At 40.0% G+C, this 23,743-nt stretch overlaps 1 protein-coding gene across 1 annotated transcript; it reads left to right on the forward strand.

Annotated features, from left to right (window-relative positions):
* LOC117819859 (cholecystokinin receptor) lies at positions 1-23,470 on the forward strand. The gene is made up of 5 exons (XM_034693350.1): positions 1-455; positions 9,708-9,959; positions 15,625-15,886; positions 18,092-18,219; positions 22,046-23,470. Exons 1-5 carry the CDS (start codon positions 284-286, stop codon positions 22,585-22,587), a joined length of 1,356 nt encoding a protein of 451 aa, XP_034549241.1. The 5' UTR covers positions 1-283; the 3' UTR covers positions 22,588-23,470.
* The last annotated feature ends 273 nt before the right edge of the window (positions 23,471-23,743 follow it).

Genomic DNA, 23,743 nt, shown 5'->3' on the forward strand with positions numbered 1-23,743 from the left:
CTTGACAGAGCGCAGCAGTGCGCCGCGCTCCTCCTCTCTCCTCGTGTGCACTCATCCCTGCTTAACGCGTGTGATGCCAAGTAGGACACATCCTCCGTAAAAACGGGAAAATAATCGTGAAAGAAGTCAGTCCAATTTTGATTTCGCGGGGGTTTAGAAGTTGGCGAGTGATAACTTCCGTCTCAAGTGTGCTGTATGTTGTAATTCCCCCACTTTGGATGACAAGAAGAGAACTAACAGAAGACCTCAACCTAACTTTTTGTACGCTTTGAAGCATTTTTGAATGAAAATCATGGATATTTGTGCGCGAAATGAGACGTCTGCGTCTCCGGCGTGCGTTGCAGCGCAAACGGATGCACTGCAATCTGGAGCCGGTAACGGGAGCCTGGAGACCTCAAACATCACCTGCTGCAACGTTTCCTCAATCCTTACACCTCCGCACGCGAGGCAGAAAGGTGAGCGGAGAGAGATAACTCATCATTTAACAACTAGGGGTTATTTCAAAGGCCGAAACGTGATCATAGTTTGTTTTTATTGCCAGTGTGTGTTTTTGACTCGAGATTATCTAATGAGAGATGCTCTGTTACTCTCAGCTTGTGGTGTCAAGAAGGCAACTGTGATACAAAAACGCCCTAAATTATTTTTAAAGTACCCTGAACTTTCATTTAGGATGGTTTTGAAGGTTGATCTGGATGTTTAGGGCTTATAGGTATTACCAGACAGCCACTGAAGAGAAAAGCATTTTGATTATTTTTCCTCTAATTGCTTGAAATTCAGATTTAACATTCAAATGTATGATGCTCCTACATTAAGCCAAGCCCTTTGAAAGCATTTTGCACAGCTGCAATCTGTGTTCATAGAGCAGAACAGACCTCTTCAGTTCACGGTGACAGGGTGTGATTTATTCCCTCTTGAGCTGTGTTGTATCTTCCTGTTTATAAAAGGGTAAACATAAAGGAGAAACAGTGATAGAAGGATCAGAGAGCAGAGAGTGAGTGCGCGTGTCATAGTCAGGAATGAAATACCGGCCACACAGGGGATTTATTCTCAAAAAGGTCAGATGGCTTCTGTGCCACATGTTCATGTTGCTGCTTCCTGCTGTTTTTATATTTAACTTCCATTTTTATATTCCTCCCCACTCTCTCCAAATTGACATGTCTGCATGTCATAAATGACGCAGACTCTCAAACCATATGAGGGAAATGAGTGATTCTGCGCTCCCATAAAAATAAAACTGATTTCACTTGATCTTGCCATCAAGTAAGAACATCAAAGTGCGTCATCAGTCCCTTCTCTGCCTGCGACTTTACCAATCAACACGTGCTATTTTCATCCATCTCCCCTTCTTACTGGCTGTTTGTCAGTGTTCCATGTGTGGATAAGATCTGTGTGAGTGTGACTACATGTGTTCAAAAACACTGCAGATTGAACACCCTTGACATTAAAAGTGAGATTTATGTGGTTTTCATTTTGTTACAAACTGTATTTTCCCCCCCAAGTGGTTTCACTTATCCACATGGATTATCACTCCTTTTAATGTGACTCTTTATATTTCTCTCAATTACACAACCACTTGGCCATCTTTCACATGGAAAAGATGGGGATGTCTGACCCTGTACAGCTGCTGTCAGCCTCATTACTCACTCCGTCACTCAAGAATTTGATTACTTACTCCGCCACGTTTTCTTTTTCCTTCAGTCTTCTTCTTCTATCAATCACTCTGATATGAGAGTTTATGGATCAGATTGAGTTGTGTCACCGTCAGATTCCTGAGCTCTAGCAGCATTTGTCTGAAGAGAAAGGATTTCAAGGTATGTGCCAAGGACCCCTCATAGATAATTCTTTCAAAAATGATTCAATTCTCTTTGGATAACATTTTTTAAATCTGGCAAATCAGGCTGTTGTTGTGTTAAAACTTGCTGAAACCAACTAATCCATAAAACAGAAGGACATATAGCATCCTAAGTGGCCTTAATGACATATAGGAGTGTCCAAAAACACAGAAGGGTATCAGTAGCATATTACTTTGAAAATAAATCATTATTGAAAAAAATGAAGATGGTTCATCTTAAAAACAAATATTAAGTGGAAATGTTGGAAGTTACTAAACATGGGCTACGTTTCAAACTGCGAGGTTCATATGTGGTGGAGCGATCCCTGGATGAGACTGATCTGAACAGCCTGTTCAAAAAGTCACACGAGAATTACATGAGATTTTCTCAAACCATGACATCACATATCGACAAAACTCCTTTAAGTAAACATTAACACTTCCTGAACAGAAACAACCTGCTCTGGTCTTTGTTGCTAAGGATTTTTTTGTCCCTTTCAGATTTGGGGTGCAAAACATATGGCCATATTTCATTATTTGTCATTTCAAACAGAGAAACAAGATTTTTATAGCATTGCAATGGTGGAGTAGGCTTCTGGAGTGCTGGTGGGGGCTTAAAGAGACAGTAGCTGAAATAAAGTGTTTCAGACAGATGCTAAAATGAGGGTTGAATTCATTGTAATGAACAGAGTCCTCAACAACCTAGAGCTAGAGATCTCGTTGAACGAGAAAATCATTGCAAGGTAGTACGATATGATGGTGTTCTGTGCTCTGGTCCCCAGCACTCTCTCATGGTGTCATCTTGCACAGTTATTGAGCTGGAGCATGTTAATGTGTTTTGGGGGGTTTCTTTGACATGTGCCTTTTTTGATTCTTTAGAAAAGTCTACTGCCACTCATTTCTCCAAAGTTGCCCTCCGCAGCTTTAAACCTCTTTTATAGCATTTACCATTGAAGAAGCACTTTAATGCAGAAGTAAGAGAACTTTATTTATTTTGTCTAATGCAAATTTTCATTTAATATACATTGTGGCTCCAGTTCTTACTGCGTCTGTCAAATCATTTTCTTAACCCCTCCTTTTCAGACTTAGACACTGGTTCATTGTAACATTGAGTACACTGTTACCTCAAGTGGGTTACATTACCAAAGGTTGTTTAAGGGCACTTACAGAAAAGATGGATATTGTTGTCTTCATGGGAGAAGTGCTGAAACAAATATCTTGAATGTGCAATATGAGCAGTATAACCAGTGATGGACAAAGTACACAGCTTCATTACTTAAGTCAAAGTATAGATACTCCATGTCAAATATTTCTCCAATACAAGTGAAAGTTGCTCTGTCAGACTATTACTTGAGTGAAAGTACTGAAGAACTTCTTTTCAAAAATACTTAAGTATTCAAAGTACTTTTTAAAAATATCTTAAAACGTTGTATTTTCACAAAAGATAAGTGCAGTCAAAACTATACCATGTAATAAAAACAGACACTAAGTTACTCCAAGCACAGACAACTTAGTTTTAAATGTTCATCTTGAATGGAACAAATGTTACGTAGCTCAACACGCTTTCTCAGGTTGGACAGTGAATTTTTGTATGTTTGGGAAAGAGAGAGGGAAACAGGGAGAACATTTCAAATGATACGTATCATTCTTCATTTCAAAAACCTCTAACACAGGCTGAAGATATGGCTATGGGTGTTCAGGTGGAGAATTATAGCCATCATTACCACCTCTACATGAACTGCCTGATCTGAGTGAAATTTGCTCTGTGTTTGCTCCACCTTCAACCATGGAGATGCACAATATACAGGTACGACTAAACCACTGAAACAAACAGAACTACACAAACACATTTTACTGTCTTAGGGATCAGATTCCAGAAAAGAGAAGGAAATTCATGAGCTGACTCCAAAGCAAAAGTAGTGAGTAACTAGAGCATTGAGAGAAATGTAGTGGAGTAAAAAGTACAATAATTGTCTTTCAGATGGAGTGGAGTAAAAGTAATAAGTTCCCCCAAAAAATAATACTCAAGTAAAGTACAGATGCTCAAAAAAAGGACTCAAGTACAGTACTCAAGTTAATTTACTCTGTTACTGTCCACCACTGAGTATGACATCTTATAATGTCTTCTGTGTCTCTGGAAGAGCTTTTTTATTTCAATAAGATGACTTCAAAGATGCTAAAGCTCTGAGATTACTAATTTTTTTTATAGGAAAGATGTGTTTGAGAGGTTTTCAACAGACAACCTCCCTGTCTGGTAAATGTCAAACACATTTGTCTTTTAAAATCTCTTAGGGACATGTTATACATTTTTATATCAATACAACACTAGACTGCTGGCTTCTGTCATAGGAGTATTTATACAAGCATGACTTCTTGAACATCATACTGCTTTGTCAAACTGGAACCTTTCCCCCTTTGACAAAGCCAATAAACAGCAGCAATGCGACTCAAAGCAAAAAAAAACAAAAAACTCCCTCACAGGTGGAAGAAAAATTACTCAAACACAACTATCTTTTATATGGTGTCACAGTGAATGCATTGAAGTGCGATATGGAACAAAAACCTGTAGACTTCATAGCACATGATGTGACACCCCTGTTTGGACCTGATATCAGTTAAAGTGGTTGTAAAGAAATCCTTGTCTCACTTTGTTCTCTCCAGAAGACACAGATGAATGACTATTTATAGAGACAGTAAAAATGTTAGTGGATGCTGGCTGGTTGCAAATCATCACACAACAACAGGAGGTCGTTACTTTGAAAATGATGTTGAGGATGGCAACAGAAGCAAGCCTTATCAGTCACTGCCAGAGGGAAAAAAAAGAAAAGATTTAAAACCCTGAACTAAAAGCATGTTTATTCCTCACAATAGACATTTGGACAAAAATTAAGCCCTTCTGTGCTTTTTATTTCTCTCTTGTCTCCCACCACTTCTCTGAGCACTCCACCACTCCTGTTGGTGTGCATGTCCATCACTAACACCCTCTCATCTCACTGCCTGCCGAGGGCTGAGGTGTTTAATACATGCCTGTTGCACAACATGTTGTTTGGTAGCCTAACCACAGAGACCGCTGCCTGTGCGTTGTTGTGGTTTCTTCAATCAACTGTTGCGGGCTGCAGTTGGCGTAGCGAAGGGGCAAGGTTTATATGACATTTACCGTGCTGGATGAGCCGCCAGCTGTGACATTTACCCACGCATCAGTTTTATGGGAGTAGAAAATGCCTTTTCCCTGATAGGTGGAGCAATACCAAAGAGACGCTCATTTCATATGTATTAGACAGAAGCCGGTTCACTGTCGATAAAATGTGTTCTATAGTGATTGAGAGGAAGCTGATGGGAATCTCAAATATTCATGGACAATTTACAATTCTCATTATCAATTCATAGACTTCTCACTGCACGCCTAATAATAACCTTGACTTCATTATTAAGTTTCTATTATTGTAAGCAGGGAATCTGTTCTCCAGCACATTCAACTCTTTAAGTGCAAGTAATGTAACAATTATGGTGCTTTTTATTTGATGTTACACAGAGATGTAAAGTTTAAATCTCACACATTGAACTAAATCTAATGTGCAGTATGTACAAATCACAATGCTGTCCACTAATGCAGACCTCCTGTATGTATGTGATGAAACCAAAAGTGACCTTACATGCAGGTAATGCTCTATAGAATCAACTAGAGGTCTTTCTCCACACTTTGCTCACTTTTTTTTTTCCCTCCACTGCTTTTAGTCTGTAAACACAGAGCAGACTGTGAACCATAGCCAAGGGCAGTCACTGCTCACACACTCAGAAAACTACCCCTCCACACCTCCAGTGCGCCAATGCTGCAGGCTCTCCTTCTGTCATTTGGCTCTCTCACTGAATATAGTACTCCAAATAAATTGTTGAAACTGAAACCAAACAAGTCCAAACAGGCAGGATTGTTTCTTGTGATGGCCTAATTTCACCTGTAAAGATTTGTAGCTTCAGGGTTTGATATTTCTCTGTGAGGTATTTTCCTCAGAAACAAAACAACCCCATGAATCTTGTGAAGCAAACATCAATCCTGCAGTTTGAGTGCAGTTTGGTTCCAAGATGTGGGCTAGCAGAAACAGCAGTGGAGATGTGAGGAAAATTCAGGTGGTAATAAGACTGAAATTGAGGGTAGAAATAAAAAGGAGCTATGTGGGTTGGCCCTGCACCAGAAGGCAAGCCGCTGATATAAAACTAATCATACTTCAAGGCATGATGAGTCAGATTCCCTTAAAAACCATCATTTAGAGTCATAGAAAATAATACTTCTCAATCACCACTTATGACTCACTAGAAGTGTGTGGCACTTTCTGTATCTGCAGACACGTCTTCTTCTATTTGCTAATTTTGCAGAGATTCCTCAGGAGTGAGCTTCAGGCAGTGTGCTGCCCTCACCAGCCATTATCAACATGCATAAGTGGAGTTGGAAAATAAGTAGGGGCGTGCGTAACATTGCTTTCTCCACTTGACAGTTCTTTAGTCTGGCATACACTGTATGATTTCATGAATGTTGTGGTGGAATGTAAACTCATTTGCCCAATTGTCTTAACTAAAAAGTCTCATATGCTGTCTAATTGATTCTACTGTTGATCCTGCTACTGATTGATGTGATAATGATTTATTCTTTGTTTGTTGTTTCTCTATCCAGCTCTTTATTTCTGCATCTCCCTCTATCCCCATCTTCTCATCTTCTCAGCTTATCTAGTCATGGCAGTTGGCTGTTCACCAAAGAGCCTGCCAGTTAAAAGGTTTTCCTGACACTGGTGCCAAGTGCTTTTGCTCAATGGTGGATCAATGTTGGGTCTCTCCAAACAATATAGAAACTAATAAGGTCCAGACCTGCTCTTTATGTTGACTGCACTGAGATAACTTTTGTCATGAATTTGCATTGTATATAGACAAATCGATCAAAGCTGGGGTAGGAAATTTTAGAGGCGGGTGAGCAAGATTTTGAAAGTTTTCAAAGTGGAAAAAACTTCCACCAAATCTTCCCAAAGAGGGGCGCTGGTGGCCTAGCGGTCACATACACATACAGAGGCTACAGTCTTCGTCGAAGGGATCGCCGGTTCGATTCCCGGCCGGTCGACCATCTCCTGCATGTCTTCCCCCACTCTCTACTCCCCACAGTTCCTGTCTATCTTCAGCTGTCCTATCCAATAAAGGCAAAAAAGCCAAAAATATAACTTAAAAAAAAAATCTTCCCACAGAAACACGTGAGCCCTGCATTACTGCTACTGTAGGGCAAATTATAGCGGACAGAGTTGTGGAGAGGAGTGAAGAACATTACCTTTCAAAATAACTGGTAACAGGGCACTGTTAGCCTAGCGGTTTAAGCGTGTGGCCCACATACAGAGGCTATAGTCCTCGTCACAGCAGTCATGGGTTCAACTCCCAGCCTTCACCATCTGCTGCATGTCATAAGGCTGATTTTTTTCTTCTGCGTCGCCCCTACGCAGCAGGGGCTGACTCAGACATGAGCACCACATACTTGTGCATCGATGTGTCTCTGCCGAAACGCTTGAGGGCAGTGTTGTCTCTCTGTTAGTGGGTTGCCTGCTTCCGGTCCTGCTACGATCTCTGTTTACTTTTCCACAGAGATTCAGAGTGTGTTATGTTAATCTACAGCTGATACATGTTGCTGTTTATCATACAGACTTGATTACTGGGAAGAATAGAGAGGAGGAGATGAAATACATGGCTGATATGCGGCCGATGAGCGGGGATCCCGGAAGTGCTTTAAATGCTGGAAATACAATGCCACCGAGCGGACCAATCACAGGGATTGTGGTCCGCGTCGATTCTACGGGTAGTTACATTTCAGAGGTGTACGTCAGCTACGTGCGAAGGCGTAGGCTACACTGCTGATCTGATGCAGAAGTATAAATCATCCTTTACCCCACTCTCTGCTCCCCACATTTCCTGTCCCTCTTCAGCTGTCCTTTCAACTAAAGGCAAAATGTCCCAAAAATATAACTTAAAAAAGAACTAAAGTTGTCAAAAGACTGTAGGGAGGTAAAAAAAACAAAAACATCTCACCTCTGTTTCAAGAGAACTACTTTCACAATATGGCAGAAAACTCTAATCAGTGTGCATCATTTAGGGCCATTAATGCAGTTAAAACACTAGGGAGATAAGTGGTCAATACAACATGTCTCAGTTCAACACACGAGCAGTTAACTGGAACTCTGGCCTGCAGGAAGTGGTGAGTGTGCCGAGCGCACTCGGTGTGTCCTGCACGGCCAGTGAACACACAGGAGAGCTAATTGACTTCAATTACGCAGGAGCCAGAATAACATTTTTCATTAAGCAAGAAAAAAGAGAGAGAGAGGGACGTAGTCAGTAATAAAGAAGAGAGTGATGGTCCCTCTCTCTTTCCAATCATGTGTCTGCACATTTTCATTATGCACATGCAGATGTATGTATGTGCGCCCACATGCGAGCACAAACACAAAATTAAACACTTGGAGCTGCCGCCGTTTGCAGGCTTGTTCTTGTGAAGAAGCCCTGATGTTCTGTCAGGAGAGCAGAAGCAGCCATATCAGAGGTTACCGCTTTTTATGCGCATAGGAGTGTGAGGCAGATGGTGATGCCTCATGTCGATAAATGAAACACTGTGTGTGTGTGTGTGTGTGTGTGTGTGTGTGTGTGTGTGTGTGTGTGTATGTGAGAGAAGGAGAGAGAGATGACTGGCTGACTTTTGCTGACCAAGCTGAGCGTGGATCTATCGCTAAGCCTGTACGTTATACTGAAACAATTCAAAGGTGAGATAAGTCAATAGACATGTTATACTCCATCCTATGTACGCACATTCCAGGCAGATTAAAGTCTATCTGTATTGGTCAGCTATCCTTCAGACAGATGTGATATAGGCCAGGGGGATTACATGTATTATGATTTGTGTCATTAATTATTTTTGATGATGAAATTAATTTAAATGTGATCACTTTGACCCTTCATGAAAAACTGAGATGGCCAACCATGGAACTTTATATATTTATATAAACCCTGATTTATATAAAATGGTCCAAACTCACTGGTTGTTGCTTAAAATGGTAAGCAGTTTTTTTTAAGGCACTTTAAAGTGTTAAAAATGTCATCAGGTATGAGTCATGTATGTGGCTGGCTCTGCTGCTATATTTTCTTAAGCTCTGTACTTGTTATTGAAAGCAGATGGGGAGGAAATGGACAGAAAAAAAATGAAGAAGAGAAGATGGAAAGAGTACATGTCAAGGATATGTGCCTGAAAGAAGTGAACACATTGTAGCCATTGCCTCATAGAAGTGGGCGTACAGTGCAGCGAATGAGTCCCAAAGAGATACAAGAGAAAGGGAACATTGTTTTGTAGAGAAAGTGGTGTTGATGTATTTTCAAGAGATTACTGCTTGAGTTAGTTTAGTTGCGTGTGCCCTTACAACTGTGTCAGTGAAGTTCAGGGGTATACATGTGGTGTGATGTGTGTCCTGGGGATGTAGCACACATGGCTGCCTTTAATCCTCAGGATTCAGACACCGCAGGTAACCTGTTAAAAAGTGTTGTGTCCAAGTGGGGGGTGAGGTGGAGATAACAGAGAGAGCTGATAGCAGTGACTTTACAGGATATGATCTAGTGAAGCTGCTAATGGCTGAGAGGTAGACAGGCAGTAAAACCTGGACCCTGTTTTTTTTTTTTTTTACACTGAGGCTGGCAGAACATGGGCACACAGAAACACAGAAGAAGTCATGGGAAATAGCTTTTAACAGCGCTACTGGCTGGAGGTTGTTAAGATCAATCAAGAAAGTGCGACCATGTTCATCGTGATGTAAGACAAATTGGCTACATGCTCAAACATATCTCTTACTCCTTTGTTTTATCTTTCTAGATGAGGACCACACACTGCGAATCCTGCTCTACTCCCTCATCTTCTTCCTGAGCGTGGTTGGAAACCTGCTGATCATCGTGGTGCTGACGGTCAATAAACGAATGCGCACCGTGACCAACACCTTCCTGCTGTCGCTGGCTGTCAGCGACCTGATGATGGCTATATTCTGCATGCCCTTCAACCTCATCCCCAGCATCCTCAAGGACTTCATCTTTGGGGCCACCATGTGCAAAATTGTCTCCTACCTCATGGGTGAGAGAAGGGTGCATGGGTGAGGAAATGGGGCTAGAATTAAATTAAGACTTTTGATCTGCATAGAGAGGCGATGTCCCCTTACTTAAAGCTGGGGTTGGCAGTCTCGGAAAACGAGCATGAATTTGAATGTAGCATTTCCTCAGGACTCCGTCTAACCCCTCCCCTCCTCCCTCAGAGCTCCTCCAAAACGACGCCCCCCCCCCCCCCCCCCCCCCCCGCTCACATGCACGAGCGCCGCTGACTTGTGACCATATGATCGTGACTGATTCAAAACTGGTCCTCACCAAAACATTATCATAGTGAAAGTTAAAAGCACAAACAAACATGGCTGCTGTTAGTACTCACAACTGTCATGCTAGCATTATCCAGTTGTACTGGTGACACAATATCAAGAGAAAAGTTCTAACACATATAATACTGTAACAGCTCTACTGTTTGTTAAACCTGTTCAGTGTAGATGTTCTTAATTCCTACAGTGTTGACAGTCAGTGAAGGCATCAGGAGAGGTGTAGAGTGTGTGAGCGGGAGAGAGGAGAGACAAGAGGAGAAGTTTTTCATTCATTCAAACATTGATTGTTGTTTTGTTGGTTGGCGTGATCACGGCCGACAGTGAGCGGTTATTAAAACTCAACGTGTTCACGAATCGGCTCGTCATCCCTACAGCATCCGGACAGACGCTACAGTACATCTACATTTCTGTAGGACTTACTAAATGTCATTCATTCTTCTGCTTGTCAGAGCCCCCGTGGTGAGAGCTTTTTAGACTCTGATCCGGACTACAGTCCTGAGCAAAGCACCTCACCGAGTCAGAGGGGACAGGCCCGAGGTTGAGCGAGAGGGGCAGTCAGTAGAGTCAGGGGAAGCAGAGGCAGGAGATGGGGACTCGGAGTGCACGCCGGGGAAATGTACGCGCAGGAGGCGGGCAGAACGGCAGGAAGGGATTTGAATGGTTTAAAATTTTGTGTCCCAAAAAACGGTGATTGGTTGGTGTTTTCCCAGGTTTACTCCAGCTGTAGATAGAAGCTTTTCTTCGCTCTTTTTTAAGAACACATTATGTAATGATTGCCATCAGGACATAAAAATAATTTTAACCAGTATAACAAAAAGTGTATCTAAATCTGATTACCAACCCCAGCTTTAAGATGTTCCAATGAGAGCTTATTTAGAAAAGATGTGAGAGATAAATAGTTTTTAAGCCTGTTTAAATTTTGCCAGATTAAACATGATAGTTACCAGTTTTAAAAAAAATGATGTTAAACAATAGAACACAGTTGTCAACTTGATATGTTTCTCTTTATAGGGTGGTCAGAATTGTTGCAATGTTGGCCATGATGAGGGCATGAAAAAAGTAGCTCTTGTAGGTTTAATGAGTGCTAAAAGAATGACACTTACAGTTTCCCCACAAACAGCAACTTGCCAAATCATAATTTTAACTGATAACTATCATATGCTTAAATTACGATGCTAAAGGATACTCTCTTACCAATGATTAGCTCACTTTCCCATGGTGTTTCTCTAGGAGCCAAACTCCCCCTCTCTGTGGACATGATTAGAGATCACTGAAAAGATAACGCCTAACCTTCAAAAGAGTTGCAACAACTGAAAACAGAGAGAGAGTTATCGGTCATATGAAAGTATGTTTTCTTATTGTCTTCACTTTCCTTCATATTTTCAATCAGTAGTTTTTTAAACTAAAGTAATGTAAGTTAACAATTACGTTTAAAATCAATGTGATAGCTTTGATTAAAAAAGTGACAATCTTGCTTCTGACAAAAAAAAAGTGAAAATTTTGCTAAGGACATGACAAACCATGATAAAAATGAAAATTTTTCTACAGATGCGGAAAAAAAAGAAAAAGTGAATATCTTGCTTCTGACACGTTAAATCATAAAAAAAGGTGAAAATTTTGCTTCTGACACAAAAAAAAAACATGAAAGGAGTGAAAATTTTTATTCTGACATGAAGAATACATGAAAGAAGGGACATTTTTATTCTAACACAAAAAACATTTAAGGGTCTCATTGGATAAATTATCTTTAAATCTAATGATAGATTTGAATACATTCATATATCTATGACTGTAATAGAATCCGTTTTACAGAACAATACAGGGATTTTTCAGTGTGTAGTTTATATTGAAATTAAAGCCGTGGCACAATAAAGGTTGACCAAATCTGAGTCATTTTAGAAATCCTTAAAGACTTTAGATTGCTACAGTAAATACACTTCCAATTTAACTTCCCTTTCACAAAAAAACATATTTTTTTATTTTAGAGTTAGTAAAGCTCTCTGAATAAATCAAATTATTTCAGTATAATCGTATGATTTAGATTAAGAAAACCCTTTTTTCATGAAGCACGCAATACAATACTTTCCTCTCAATGCCAGTTAATATTTTTTGTCCTTTAAGCTTTGCCTCAGCATCAATTTGCATTGTATTGGCATTTTTATCCAATCAGATCTGAATTTAAGCTGTTTTTCAATAGCTGATGTAGAGACAGCTTTGAGGCTAGAAGTCAGTCACATTTTGAAGAAGGTTAGAGGTACTTGTCATGATTTGAATTTCACCAAGAATATGGACGGACATGTGTGGAATAATTACCTGAGTCAAAAGTAAGTGAAGGGTTTTTACCAATATAACAAAAGGCTGGATTTAAATAAATGAAAACCAGTTAAATAAAAAAAAAGGATGTCACTCTTTGATTTTAAGTGTAAATTGTCTGTATGTTAAAGGAACGGCCTAACACCTATTTTTCACATTCTTTGCTGCTATAGTCAGCCTTCACACCTGACAGTGCTTTTTTGTGTGTGGGTGTGGTATAAATAGAAGCAAATGACATTTCAGTCTGATTGCTTCGCTAATCCTTTGAGAAAAGCTAAGCATCCAAAAGGACATGAAAAGGGGTCTGCATGGTGGCCGGAGGGACGTGTCAGCCATACTGCTGAAATTAAACTACTCAGAAACAAACCCTCGATTGATTTAGCATGCCAGTGAACCTGAAAGGCAACAAATGTTGAAACAAGATGCAATCAGGCAGTTAACAAGATTTCTGACCCCCAATAACCCACTTTACAGGTACAGAATGCCATTAATCGGTATCACATTCACACACCATTTTCGTGTGAATGTAACAACTGAGAAAGGTTAGTTAGTATGCATTTTTAATGGGACTGTTTGTCTCTGGCATTAGCTTTGAGTAAGGAAGGTGTCATTTCTACAGTTGTCATAAAAGAGGTGAGTCATAAGCCATAAGTTATCATCTTTCATTGTTAATCAATTAATGTATTTGGTATATACAGTCACAAAGACCTGCTTTCGTGTTTGCTTTCTTTGGCACTTAATTCTCAACTATTTTTAAAAGAAGAGAAGCTAAGTCTCGGTCTTCTACCAGACGCTTCCCATGAAGGCCTATTTTTAGGCTGCAGGCAGAAGGACTTTGGATTGGACTTCACTCTTGTCAAATAATGTACTTCTTATCTTGAAGAACTTTACATTTAGAACCAGACACAAAGTCTCTGGATGTGAGGCAGCTTGCTGTTTCCCCCTTTCCTCCAATCGCTGTGTTCAGCTAACCCTGCTTCTGTCTTTAGCTTGCTGGCCTCAGCATACAAAGATAATTCCCTTAAATTATAATTATTTGAGTATTGTATTAATAATTAGGTACGTTTTTTTTGTGTGATCAAATTTTTATTTTATTTTTTATTTCCATATAATAAAGTAAAAAAAAAACACAAAAAAAGTATGAATAGACAAAAAATAGAGTGCATGTTCACATACTTATACAAAGGTTTATTTACAAATACACAATTAAGATAGAATGATTATAATAGTAATAATCATAATACATTTATTTAATATATAAATAAATAAAAAAAACAAGCACACAAAACAAAACAAAGCAAAACAAACTAAACTAAACCAAATAAAACCCACCCATTCCCCAGATCCAGAACTACAAACCTCAGTTCCATGCTACACCTGAAACCCACGGAGGCTGGTAGGAAGTGAGTACCAAGCCTGTATAGCAGAGTCTTTTGCTCCGTGGACTCTGGCTATCGACAACTCCAAATAAACAATGTCCAAATATGTCAGAGCCCATACTCGGAAAGAGAGTGAGTGTGGAGGTCTCCAATGTGTGGCCACTAGTTTTTAAGTAAGTAAGTTGACACAATGTTTTCGGTTGTATGAATTCAAAGCAAGCAGAGGTACACAAGCTGTAGCAAAAAAGAAGGTTATAGAATCAACTTAGTCGATGCTAATGATGCTGGATATAGTCCAGGTGATTGAAATGAATATAGCCTTTAATGTATTATTTTTTAATTGTATATGAGTGGTAGAGGAAGTTATTAACATCATTTTTATGAAGTCCCTTTTTGTTAAGGTTTGTATAAACTACTTAAACTATGCAACATTAGTTTAATTACTTTGAGATATAAGAATTAACAAAACAAAAGTTGTGTAAAAAAGTACAGTATTTCTGCCTAGTGTTAAGTTTACCATATGGTTGCATAAAATAAAGAGTATGGTAAAAATGTGCACTGACAATACCGGGGTCACATGCTTGGTCATCTTTGACATTTACAGCAGACAAGGAAAGAAAACAGAGGGAGTTTGGCAGAGAAGAAAATCTCATTATGCTTTCAAAGACTGAATTTAAAGGGTTAAAAATAAACTGAGATCTCCGGAACTAATCCAGGTAATGGGCTATTTTTATGCCCTCTTGCAAAGATAAATGAAATCCTTCAGAAGAGGACTGAAAGCAAATCCGAAAATGGATAGTGGATGAGTTCATGCTTAAAGATAATCGAAGCATAAAGGACAAAGAGAAGTAATTGAAAAAAAGGAGCATCAGTGAAGATAGTAACAGCAAGAGTAATACCTTAATGATTATGTTAAAGTTAAAGACACTCACAATCAACAACAGCAGTGACATTAAGCTGGACCTAGTGGAAAAGCCATCTTAGAATTGGATAGAAAAGGTGGATTATATGGAGCGCATGGCCTTTAAAAGACAGAGAGGCCTCGTCTGAATGCACTGAGGAACATGGTGAAGTCCCAGGGGAGAAACTGATGGCTGATTGTTCTTTGCTTCAGCTGAATCTTCTCTAAAGCTGCTCTCCAAGGTATAGACAACATGTTGCATCCCTGGGTTCTTTCTTTTCCTCTCTCACACATACACTCACACACACACACACACACACACACACACACACACACACACACACACACACACACACACACACACACACACACACACACACACACACAGTTTGTGTTGTTGCCGAGGACATAAGAGAGGTAAAGCGTAATTTCCCGTCTTGCCCTGTCAGGAGGGAGATGACAGATCACATCAGTGGTCTAGACCAACATGATTTCTTCCACCAAGACTGAGCCTCAGATAAGAATCCCCACCGCCCATATTTGCAATTTATTCATTTGCTGGTTCATCTCTATGGAGCTACACATATTGTTCTCTGTTACGATTGCAGATAGTATGTGCACATCTACAACATGTTTGTCAAATTTAATACCGCTCCAAACTCTATTCTGAGCGCAGAGCTGTAATAACTTTTCATTCATCATAAGAAAAGATATCTGCACACAACCAGCAGCATGGATGTTTGCTTACTTTCTGAATAATCTTTTTTGTTTTTCCAACAGGAATATCGGTGAGCATCTCCACTTTTAGCCTGGTTGCCATAGCCATAGAGCGCTACAGTGCCATATGTAACCCCCTGAAGTCGCGGGTGTGGCAGACGCGTTCTCATGCCTATAAAGTGATTGCTGTAACATGGGTGCTGGCCTTCACCATCATGATCCCGTATCCCATCATCAGTCACCTGGAGGCTTTTCAGCGTCCAGACAACACCACGGCTCATCAGTGTCGCCACAAGTGGCCCATCGCAAAGGCTCAGCAGGCCTGGTAAGTAACCGGTATTTTTTTTTATAAACGAAGCCGATTCTTAAACTTATTACTGAAGATAAGTTTGGTTATGTTTTTAAATAATATATATTTTTAGTATTTTGAGATACAGGGCTTGCTGTCTTGTGATGGCAGGTTAGTACAATTAATCCAAAATCAAAAGATCTATCAAAATTACTCGATTTTTCTTCTAAGTCTTTGTGGAACTGATGTAACAGAGTTACAGAAATAGCTGGCTAACTTAATGAGGGTCATTCACACAGAGTTTATCAAGGGTTATCTAACATAAGCTAGGATAAACAACAGATCACACCAGACCAAATAAGATCACACAATAATCAATCAGAGCAGGTCTAGACCATACTCTATGTTATATTATTGACAAAGACCCAACATCAAGACAGGAGAAGATCCAGTCCTATCTTAGACAGGACTCAGTCTTATCTCATCTTAATCCACCATGAGCAGAGCACTTTGAAGCATTTAGCAAGTGTCACGGCAACCCAACAGTGGCACGAGCTCGGTCTAGGGCATCCAAGCGTTGGCTGCCCGTGCCATAATATAGGAAGGAATCAGGTGGCTGCCAAGCAAAAGGCGGACCTTACCTGTAGCGACTTCTTTCCAGGACTCCATGCACGGAGGACCAGCTCACGCTGCTTCCTTCTTGTTACCCCTCAGGGTTTCAGATGACAGTTCATTTTAAGGTAACATATATAACACATAACAAAAACTCAACAGGAACAAGGGGGGAACTTTTCAATAATGTTTTTCACAGCTTCCGACAACGGCGTCTCTTTTCTTCTCGCCTCTTCAGCAGGTGTCTGTCTGAGCTAATCCAGTTACCGTCTCATTGGTCAATTGGTCACTTGACCAGGAAGGTCCGCCCACCTGTAGCTCGACAGCCATAACACCCATGCTCTGGACAGTGTTGCCGTAACACAAGCTACAGCGACAAGGACAAACTTCCTTTTAACAGGCAGAAACCTTGAGCAGAAGCTGACTCATGTTAGACGGCCATCTGCCTCGACTGAACTAGGGTATTGAAAGATGGATAGAGAGAGATGATAGTGGTGAGACAGATAATAGTAGTTGTAGCAGCTGGAGTCTGGCACGTCCACAGCAGCAGGCCGTCTACGGCAGCAACTACGAGGAACCTATGAGACAAGGGAGCTCAGAGACTACAGAATGGTCTATGGTTAGTCACTTTAAGGGGACAGGAAGAGTTAAAGATTGAAAAGAACCTACACATTGGGAATTTCATTCATTAATCTTAAATTAAAATCACCAAATGGACAAGTTGGTGAGCACCTCCAGCAACATAGAGTCCCTTTAGCATGAGTTCTTGTTAACTTATATATATTATAACTGTATATCGGGCTATCTTGGTGTACACAACACAAAACAAACAACAGACGAACAAACAAAACTTGTGTGTGTTGTTGTATATTATCCATAAAGAGCTACACTAGCAGTTTTTTCTTCTCTGATGAAGTGTTTGTAATATTTCCAAAGTAACCAAACACACAGCAGCACATAAGTTGCAGTGAAACACAACACTTGAGGTCAGATCATTTATCCGTAGAACTCTTGTAGTGCTTGCTGTCCGCACAATGTGCTGTTTTGTATCAAATACACTTTAAATGAACTCAGTCTGACCTGTGTGTTAAGTCAGACTACACTTGAGCATCTCATTTATCTCCATGTTTGGACCTGGAGCCTGTTCTTATTCAGCCTGGAAACCTTTTTGGCAGATGAGGGAAGAGCGAAGATGTTTTTCTTTGGGGACTTAGGAGAGAGCAGGCTTCAGGGTCATTTCAGGCAATGTTGAGTACATATCAATGTTTTTACACAGTTAAAGTTAGTAATTTGCATGTATGTGTCTGCTTTTTATTGTCTAATTAAGGATTGCTAATAGGTCTAATAATCGGAGCATGCCTAGCATGTAATTCCATTGGATTTTGACATTAGTATTGTATTGTAATTTTGTTTCAGATTTGATTTGGAACTGTTGAATCAAGTTTAAAGGGCTCTTGGGGTCTGTGGGTAATTCTTCAGAACTTTCAAATATTGGTACATGCATAGATTTTTACCTCTCGTGTGTAGGTTATTGTCACACATGAGAACATGAAAGACATACACTGGGACTTCATGGATTGTTACTATGTTTGAACATGTAGTCATTTACCTCTCTCCTGTGTCTTTAAGGTACATCCTGCTGCTGCTTGTGCTGTTTGCAATCCCAGGGGTGGTGATGATTGTAGCCTATGGACTCATCTCCAGAGAGCTCTACAGAGGCATCCAGTTTGAGATGGGCCACAAAAAGGACTCGACTGGTGAGGCCACTTGCACCAAGTATAGAAAACACCAGATCCTTGTGGCATGTCAGCACATGTATGCATTAGAAAATGCATTACATTTCATTGTTCACCAGTGTGCAGAGATATACAAATAGCAAGAGGCTCAAGGTTTAAGGTTACTTTATTTGTACCTGTATATGGTTGCAGTGAGTCAACCTCCTTTTAACAACAACCAACAAAGCACACAGGACATGGACAGGACATGACAAACAGAGTAAAAGTGCTCAGTACTAACAGTTGTGTGTCATGAGTGGCAACATTTGAATCTGCTTAGCTAAACTCTTTAAGGACTCAAAATGAAGATGACTGTTCAAAGTCACCCTTTAAAGCATCAATAAAAAAAAAATTGAAATGCAATCAATCAAATCAATTAAACATTATTTATATAGCACCTTTCATACAAATCAAATGCAATTCAGTGCTGCACAGCAATTGAAAAAAAATAAGAAGAATAAAGAAATCCAATATATCATGACAAAACATAAAGTAGAAATGGATATAGAGGTAGAGAGTAATGCACACCATACATTTTGCTATAAAAGGTACATAAATAAACAACAAAGGGAAATAGTTAAGAAATAAGTAAATAAAAGATAAAACATGACTAGTTAAGGAAATATAAAAGGTAAAGATAAAAGTCTAAGATAAATCAAATCACTAAAATAGCAATAAAAAATAGTAATAATAATTAAAATCGAAGAGTTGAAAATAAATAAAATAACATAATATTAAAAAATGTTTTTTTAAAAAAGCAAAGAAGCAACTGTCTCTGCAGCTTTTTGAAACACAACACAAAAAGCTGATTTCAATATAAGTATGATAAGGCAAATACCCAATCATGGATAAGAATTTCAGGTGGCCAATCAGATTTCAGCCACCCCCTGGCTCCCCCATTGAGAACTTAAAGGTAACCCCCAGTAAAAACAAGAAATGAACAATCAATAAAAACAAGATTAATAGATACAAGATAGAAATAAAATCAACCTTCAGTCAATGAATAGCAAATAAATGATTAAGAACTTGTTTATACAGCAAAAGCTCTGACAGATCCACCTGTAGCAAAAATATAAAAGACATCAGCTTTTTTATAAAATTGTACCCTCTCTTCTCACTGGTGATAACTCAAAAGTCTCAACACTCACCAGCAAAGAACAAGAAAGTTGCTACAAAGCTGTGATTGAAAACTTTTTATTGACCTCAGAAGATTACCATGTTGGTTAGGGAAACAACTCAAACTATGGTTCTCATAGCACCTCACTGACATTTATGGTCTTTTATTCTAATAAAGTGGGAAGACCTAAATATAACAAAAACTTATGGTTGAAGCAGAAATTCATTTTTGAGTTTAATGATGTTTTGATGAAAATGCCATTTAATTTTAAGTCAAATTGTGTCTCTCCTAATAAAAGTCATTTCATCCAGCACCTACCAGCCAGGCTCTAATGGTTTTCCACATGATTTATGCAGATGAAGAGGAGTTTTATTAAAAGAAGACATTTTCATTAACGCTACAATCATTGTAATGTGTGCAGGTTAAGCGGTACATAGCCTTTTGTGACCACACGAGAGTGTGCCTGGGCTGACAGCAAGCATACAGAGTGTTTCAGTGTGTTTGCTCCATTAGAGGATGGGATTGGCAGCTGCAGGCCCGGACATCACCATCTGTTTGGTCTCAGAGAGAAAAAGGTTGTCCATATAAAAAGAGAGAGAGCTTGGAGACAAAGAGCATGCAAGGGGAAATAAGGAGAGAAGAATAAATCACTTACATCATAACCTCTGTGAAAATGTGTTTTATTTCCAGAAATTGCCTGCCTTCACTTCCTGTAGAGATCCTGTTTGTATTTGTTTGCTTTAGAGCTAATACTACTGTTATTAGTGTACTCTAAAGAAGAGAGGTGGACTTTTCATTTTCTCAATAAATAAAAATGCCCTCTGATAAATGATTAATGTGGCTTAGCAAGAATTACAAGTCACTTATTTTTCCATGAAAGGGAGCTGCTCCTCTTTAGAGCGCTATGATTCAGTCGAAACAAACCTGATCATAGGGTGGGTGTTAACACACTGCTCTGTTCTACTTGGGATAACTCATGTGTTTTTAAATTAACAAGCTGTAAGAAAACAGCATGGTTTCCCTGGCCAAATATTTTATTCAACCCAGGGGCAGAACTGTAGGTAACAAATTATTGATATACTTCACTTGAACAGGAACAAACAAAAACTGGAACAAAAACTGGAACACAAAAGTATACCACTGGGGATAATTCACAGTCATCACAGTGAGAAGTTATCAGGAATTAAAAAGTGAACTTGGATCATTCCCAGCACTTGAACTAGATAGAAACAGAAGTTGTATTAGTATATTTCTTTTTGTAATTCTTTGTATGCTGGCTTAGAAATGTCATTCATTTAGCACTTAGAGCTCGCTCAAAATGCAGCTGCTTGCCTCCTGACTGGAAAGAAAAGGAAGTAGCACGCCCTCAATGGATTGGCACCATCTTACTTGGCTGATCTTCTCCATGTCCGTACTCCAGTTCGAGCACTGAGTTCAACCAGGATGTGCCTAAAACTCACCTAACATCCAGGGATGATCGAGGCTTTGCGATAGCTGCCCTCAATCTCTGGAATAGCTAACCACTTCAAATACAATCAGTCCCCACCATTGAATGTTTTGAATCTTTATTGAAGACTAGTATCTTCTTGTTGGCCTTTTCCTCAAGATGAGAACATTAATCTTCTTAAAGTTATATTTTTTGGGGGCATTTTCGCCTTTAATGGACAGGACAGCTGAAAAGCGGGGCGTAGAGAGTGGGGGAGGACATGCAGGAAATGGTTGAGGCTGGACTCCAACCTGCAATCTCCATGACGAGAGTAATAGCCTCTGTATATGGGGCGCGTGCTAAGACCCCTAGGCCAATGGCGCCCCCATATCCAGACAGATTTTACTTGACTATTTTATATAAATATGTCGTTTTTTTTATTGTTGTCTTCTTGTACTTTTTGCCTTGTAAAGCACTTTGGGGAACATTGGTTGTGTTACATGTGTTACATAAATAAAGTTGACTTAACTTGACTTCTTTAAAAGAGGTAGTACCAATTTTGAAAGGTCTATCTAAAACTGAGAGCATAACTTTCACGTTACATATTATTCAAGAGGGACTGTATCTTAAGACGAGTGTTGGTACTGATGGTATTTTTGCACAACTTTAATCTCCATCTCCGATGAGCAACTTTTGGTTGTTGATTTTGCGACCCCTGTGGACAAAGCAGTCTTTGCAGATCTTGGCCTGTATGTATGTAAATAGTGTTTTTTTTTACAAAAAAGTTGCATCCCTGTTTTCTTGAAACAATCAAATGAATCACTCGTTGAGAAGTCTTTGGAGTGGAAAATGTAAACTGAGCTGTTTTTGAAGAGTGCAGTTAACCTCTTTGTCTGACAACTACCTTGCAGCAGCAATTTCAGACATTAAATTAACCATATGAAGGGCGCTGGTTTAGCTAAGTGGTTAGCTAACGCCAAATGTACCAAGGCTACCATAGTCTGTAATAGATGGTGCTGGTTCACATCATTCCCGACTCCCTATTCTCAGTTTCTTTCTCTAACAACTATCCTATCTTCTCAGTAACAGCATCTAAAAGCCCTAAAAACACAATATAGAATATACTGATGATGATCTTATTTGCCTTTGTACTGCATCAAGAGGCATCAATATGGTGTGTTCTCTAAATGTGAAACCAGAGTAGGTGCGTTTGCATCATTCCTCCTCAGTAATCCTTCTACCTTTTGTCCTGCTCTCTCATACAGATGTAAAGAATGGCCTGACCTCCACCATGTCTGCTGGTAGCGATGACGGCGATGGTTGCTACGTTAATGTTGCCCAGGGGCCGCACTCCATGGAGATGTCTAGCATGGCGGCGTCGGTCAAAGCGGTCAAGACCGAGAGGCCGCGCAGTAACACATCGAGTGCCAAGCTGGAGGCCAAGAAGCGTGTCATCCGTATGCTGGTGGTCATTGTAGTCCTGTTCTTCCTCTGCTGGATGCCTCTGTACTGTGCCAACACCTGGCGGGCTTTCGATGACCTCTCTGCCAAACGTGCCCTCTCAGGGGCACCCATCGCTTTCATCCATTTGCTATGTTACACCTCCGCCTGCGTCAACCCCATTATTTACTGTTTCATGAACACACGTTTCCGCAATGCTCTGCTCGCCACGTTCTCATGCTGTGCTGCACCATGCAAACGTCGACGCCGCCGGGGTTTACGAGACACTGAGGAGGATGTTATGGCAACGGGAGCATCCATATCTAAGTTCAGTTACACGACAGTCAGCACCATGGGAACCTGCTGAGCTAGAATGATGCAGGCAGACTACAGGAAAGACAGTTACTACGGCAACACTGCTCCTCACATCCTTTGTTTTTAGGCTATCTCAAAGGAACTGTATGGTGGAGGGGGAAATGCTGTATAGTGTAGCAGTAAAGAAACTTCAACTATAACTGTGAGTAAATTATGTAGGGAGTGTTAAAGAAATCTTACAGTGTAAATACCTCCATAGCTATACAACATGACACACAGTTATCTCATGTCCCACTGGACCAAGGCACATCTTTCGCTATACTGTTTACAGCAGGGCGTGTGTGGTTTTATGCACTGGTTTTAGGCTGTGTGATATGCGAGGGAGGAAGTATGTTGCTTTGTAGTTTTTTGTAGCTTAAAAAAAAGGGACATTTGCCATGTAATTTAAGGGTGTGTGATTTTTTTGCTGTCTGGTGTTAATCTGTGAGAATGACAGTAATTCAGCTGCCTTGTGCACTAAGTGCCTGCTTCTACAAACTATATGCTCCTGCTGATGTGCCTCATTCATCACAGGCAAAAAACATTACACAGAAATAGCAAAATGGGAAAATTGGGAGTAAGACCAAAAGATCTTGTTGACAACCTGAAACCGTCCTTAGAAGGAAGGGATTTCCTGTAGATTTCCACTGGTGAAGGAGTGGGTTGCAAGTTGTGCATTGCTTCACAGTCTTGACTGAAAACACTTCAGGAGCATAAACAGCTTAGATAAGCAGCAGTGCTTTGGTTGTAAACAGAATGCTAGCCCTCTGTGCATCCTTTAGAAACTATTCTGTTCCATTGAAAACAGTATGGAGATATTTCAGTCCCTACATCAGTACAATAAATCCCTAATTTCATTACCCATTGGCTTCATCTGACACAGGTCTAACCTTTGGGGATGATGGTCTTGCCAAGTGGCAACCTCCAGTCTTGAGAAATAAAGCCAATGCGGAAGATCTAAAAACTGCAGTTCCTCGAGCGCCCACTTGAGGCTGGCTGCAGAAGCACCGAAAGCCACATACACACCCATTCAAAAAAGCCCATCTTCACAGCAAAAATTAACATGTTTACAGACTGGTTCAAAAAAACTATTTTTGGTCTGAATAGCTCATTTCTCATCTGCACACACTGTTCGGGGGCTGACATTTTTTTATACATCATTAGTTTTG

The sequence above is a fragment of the Notolabrus celidotus genome, chromosome 10 (genome assembly GCF_009762535.1).
Source record: "Notolabrus celidotus isolate fNotCel1 chromosome 10, fNotCel1.pri, whole genome shotgun sequence".
Lineage (NCBI taxonomy): Eukaryota > Metazoa > Chordata > Actinopteri > Labriformes > Labridae > Notolabrus > Notolabrus celidotus.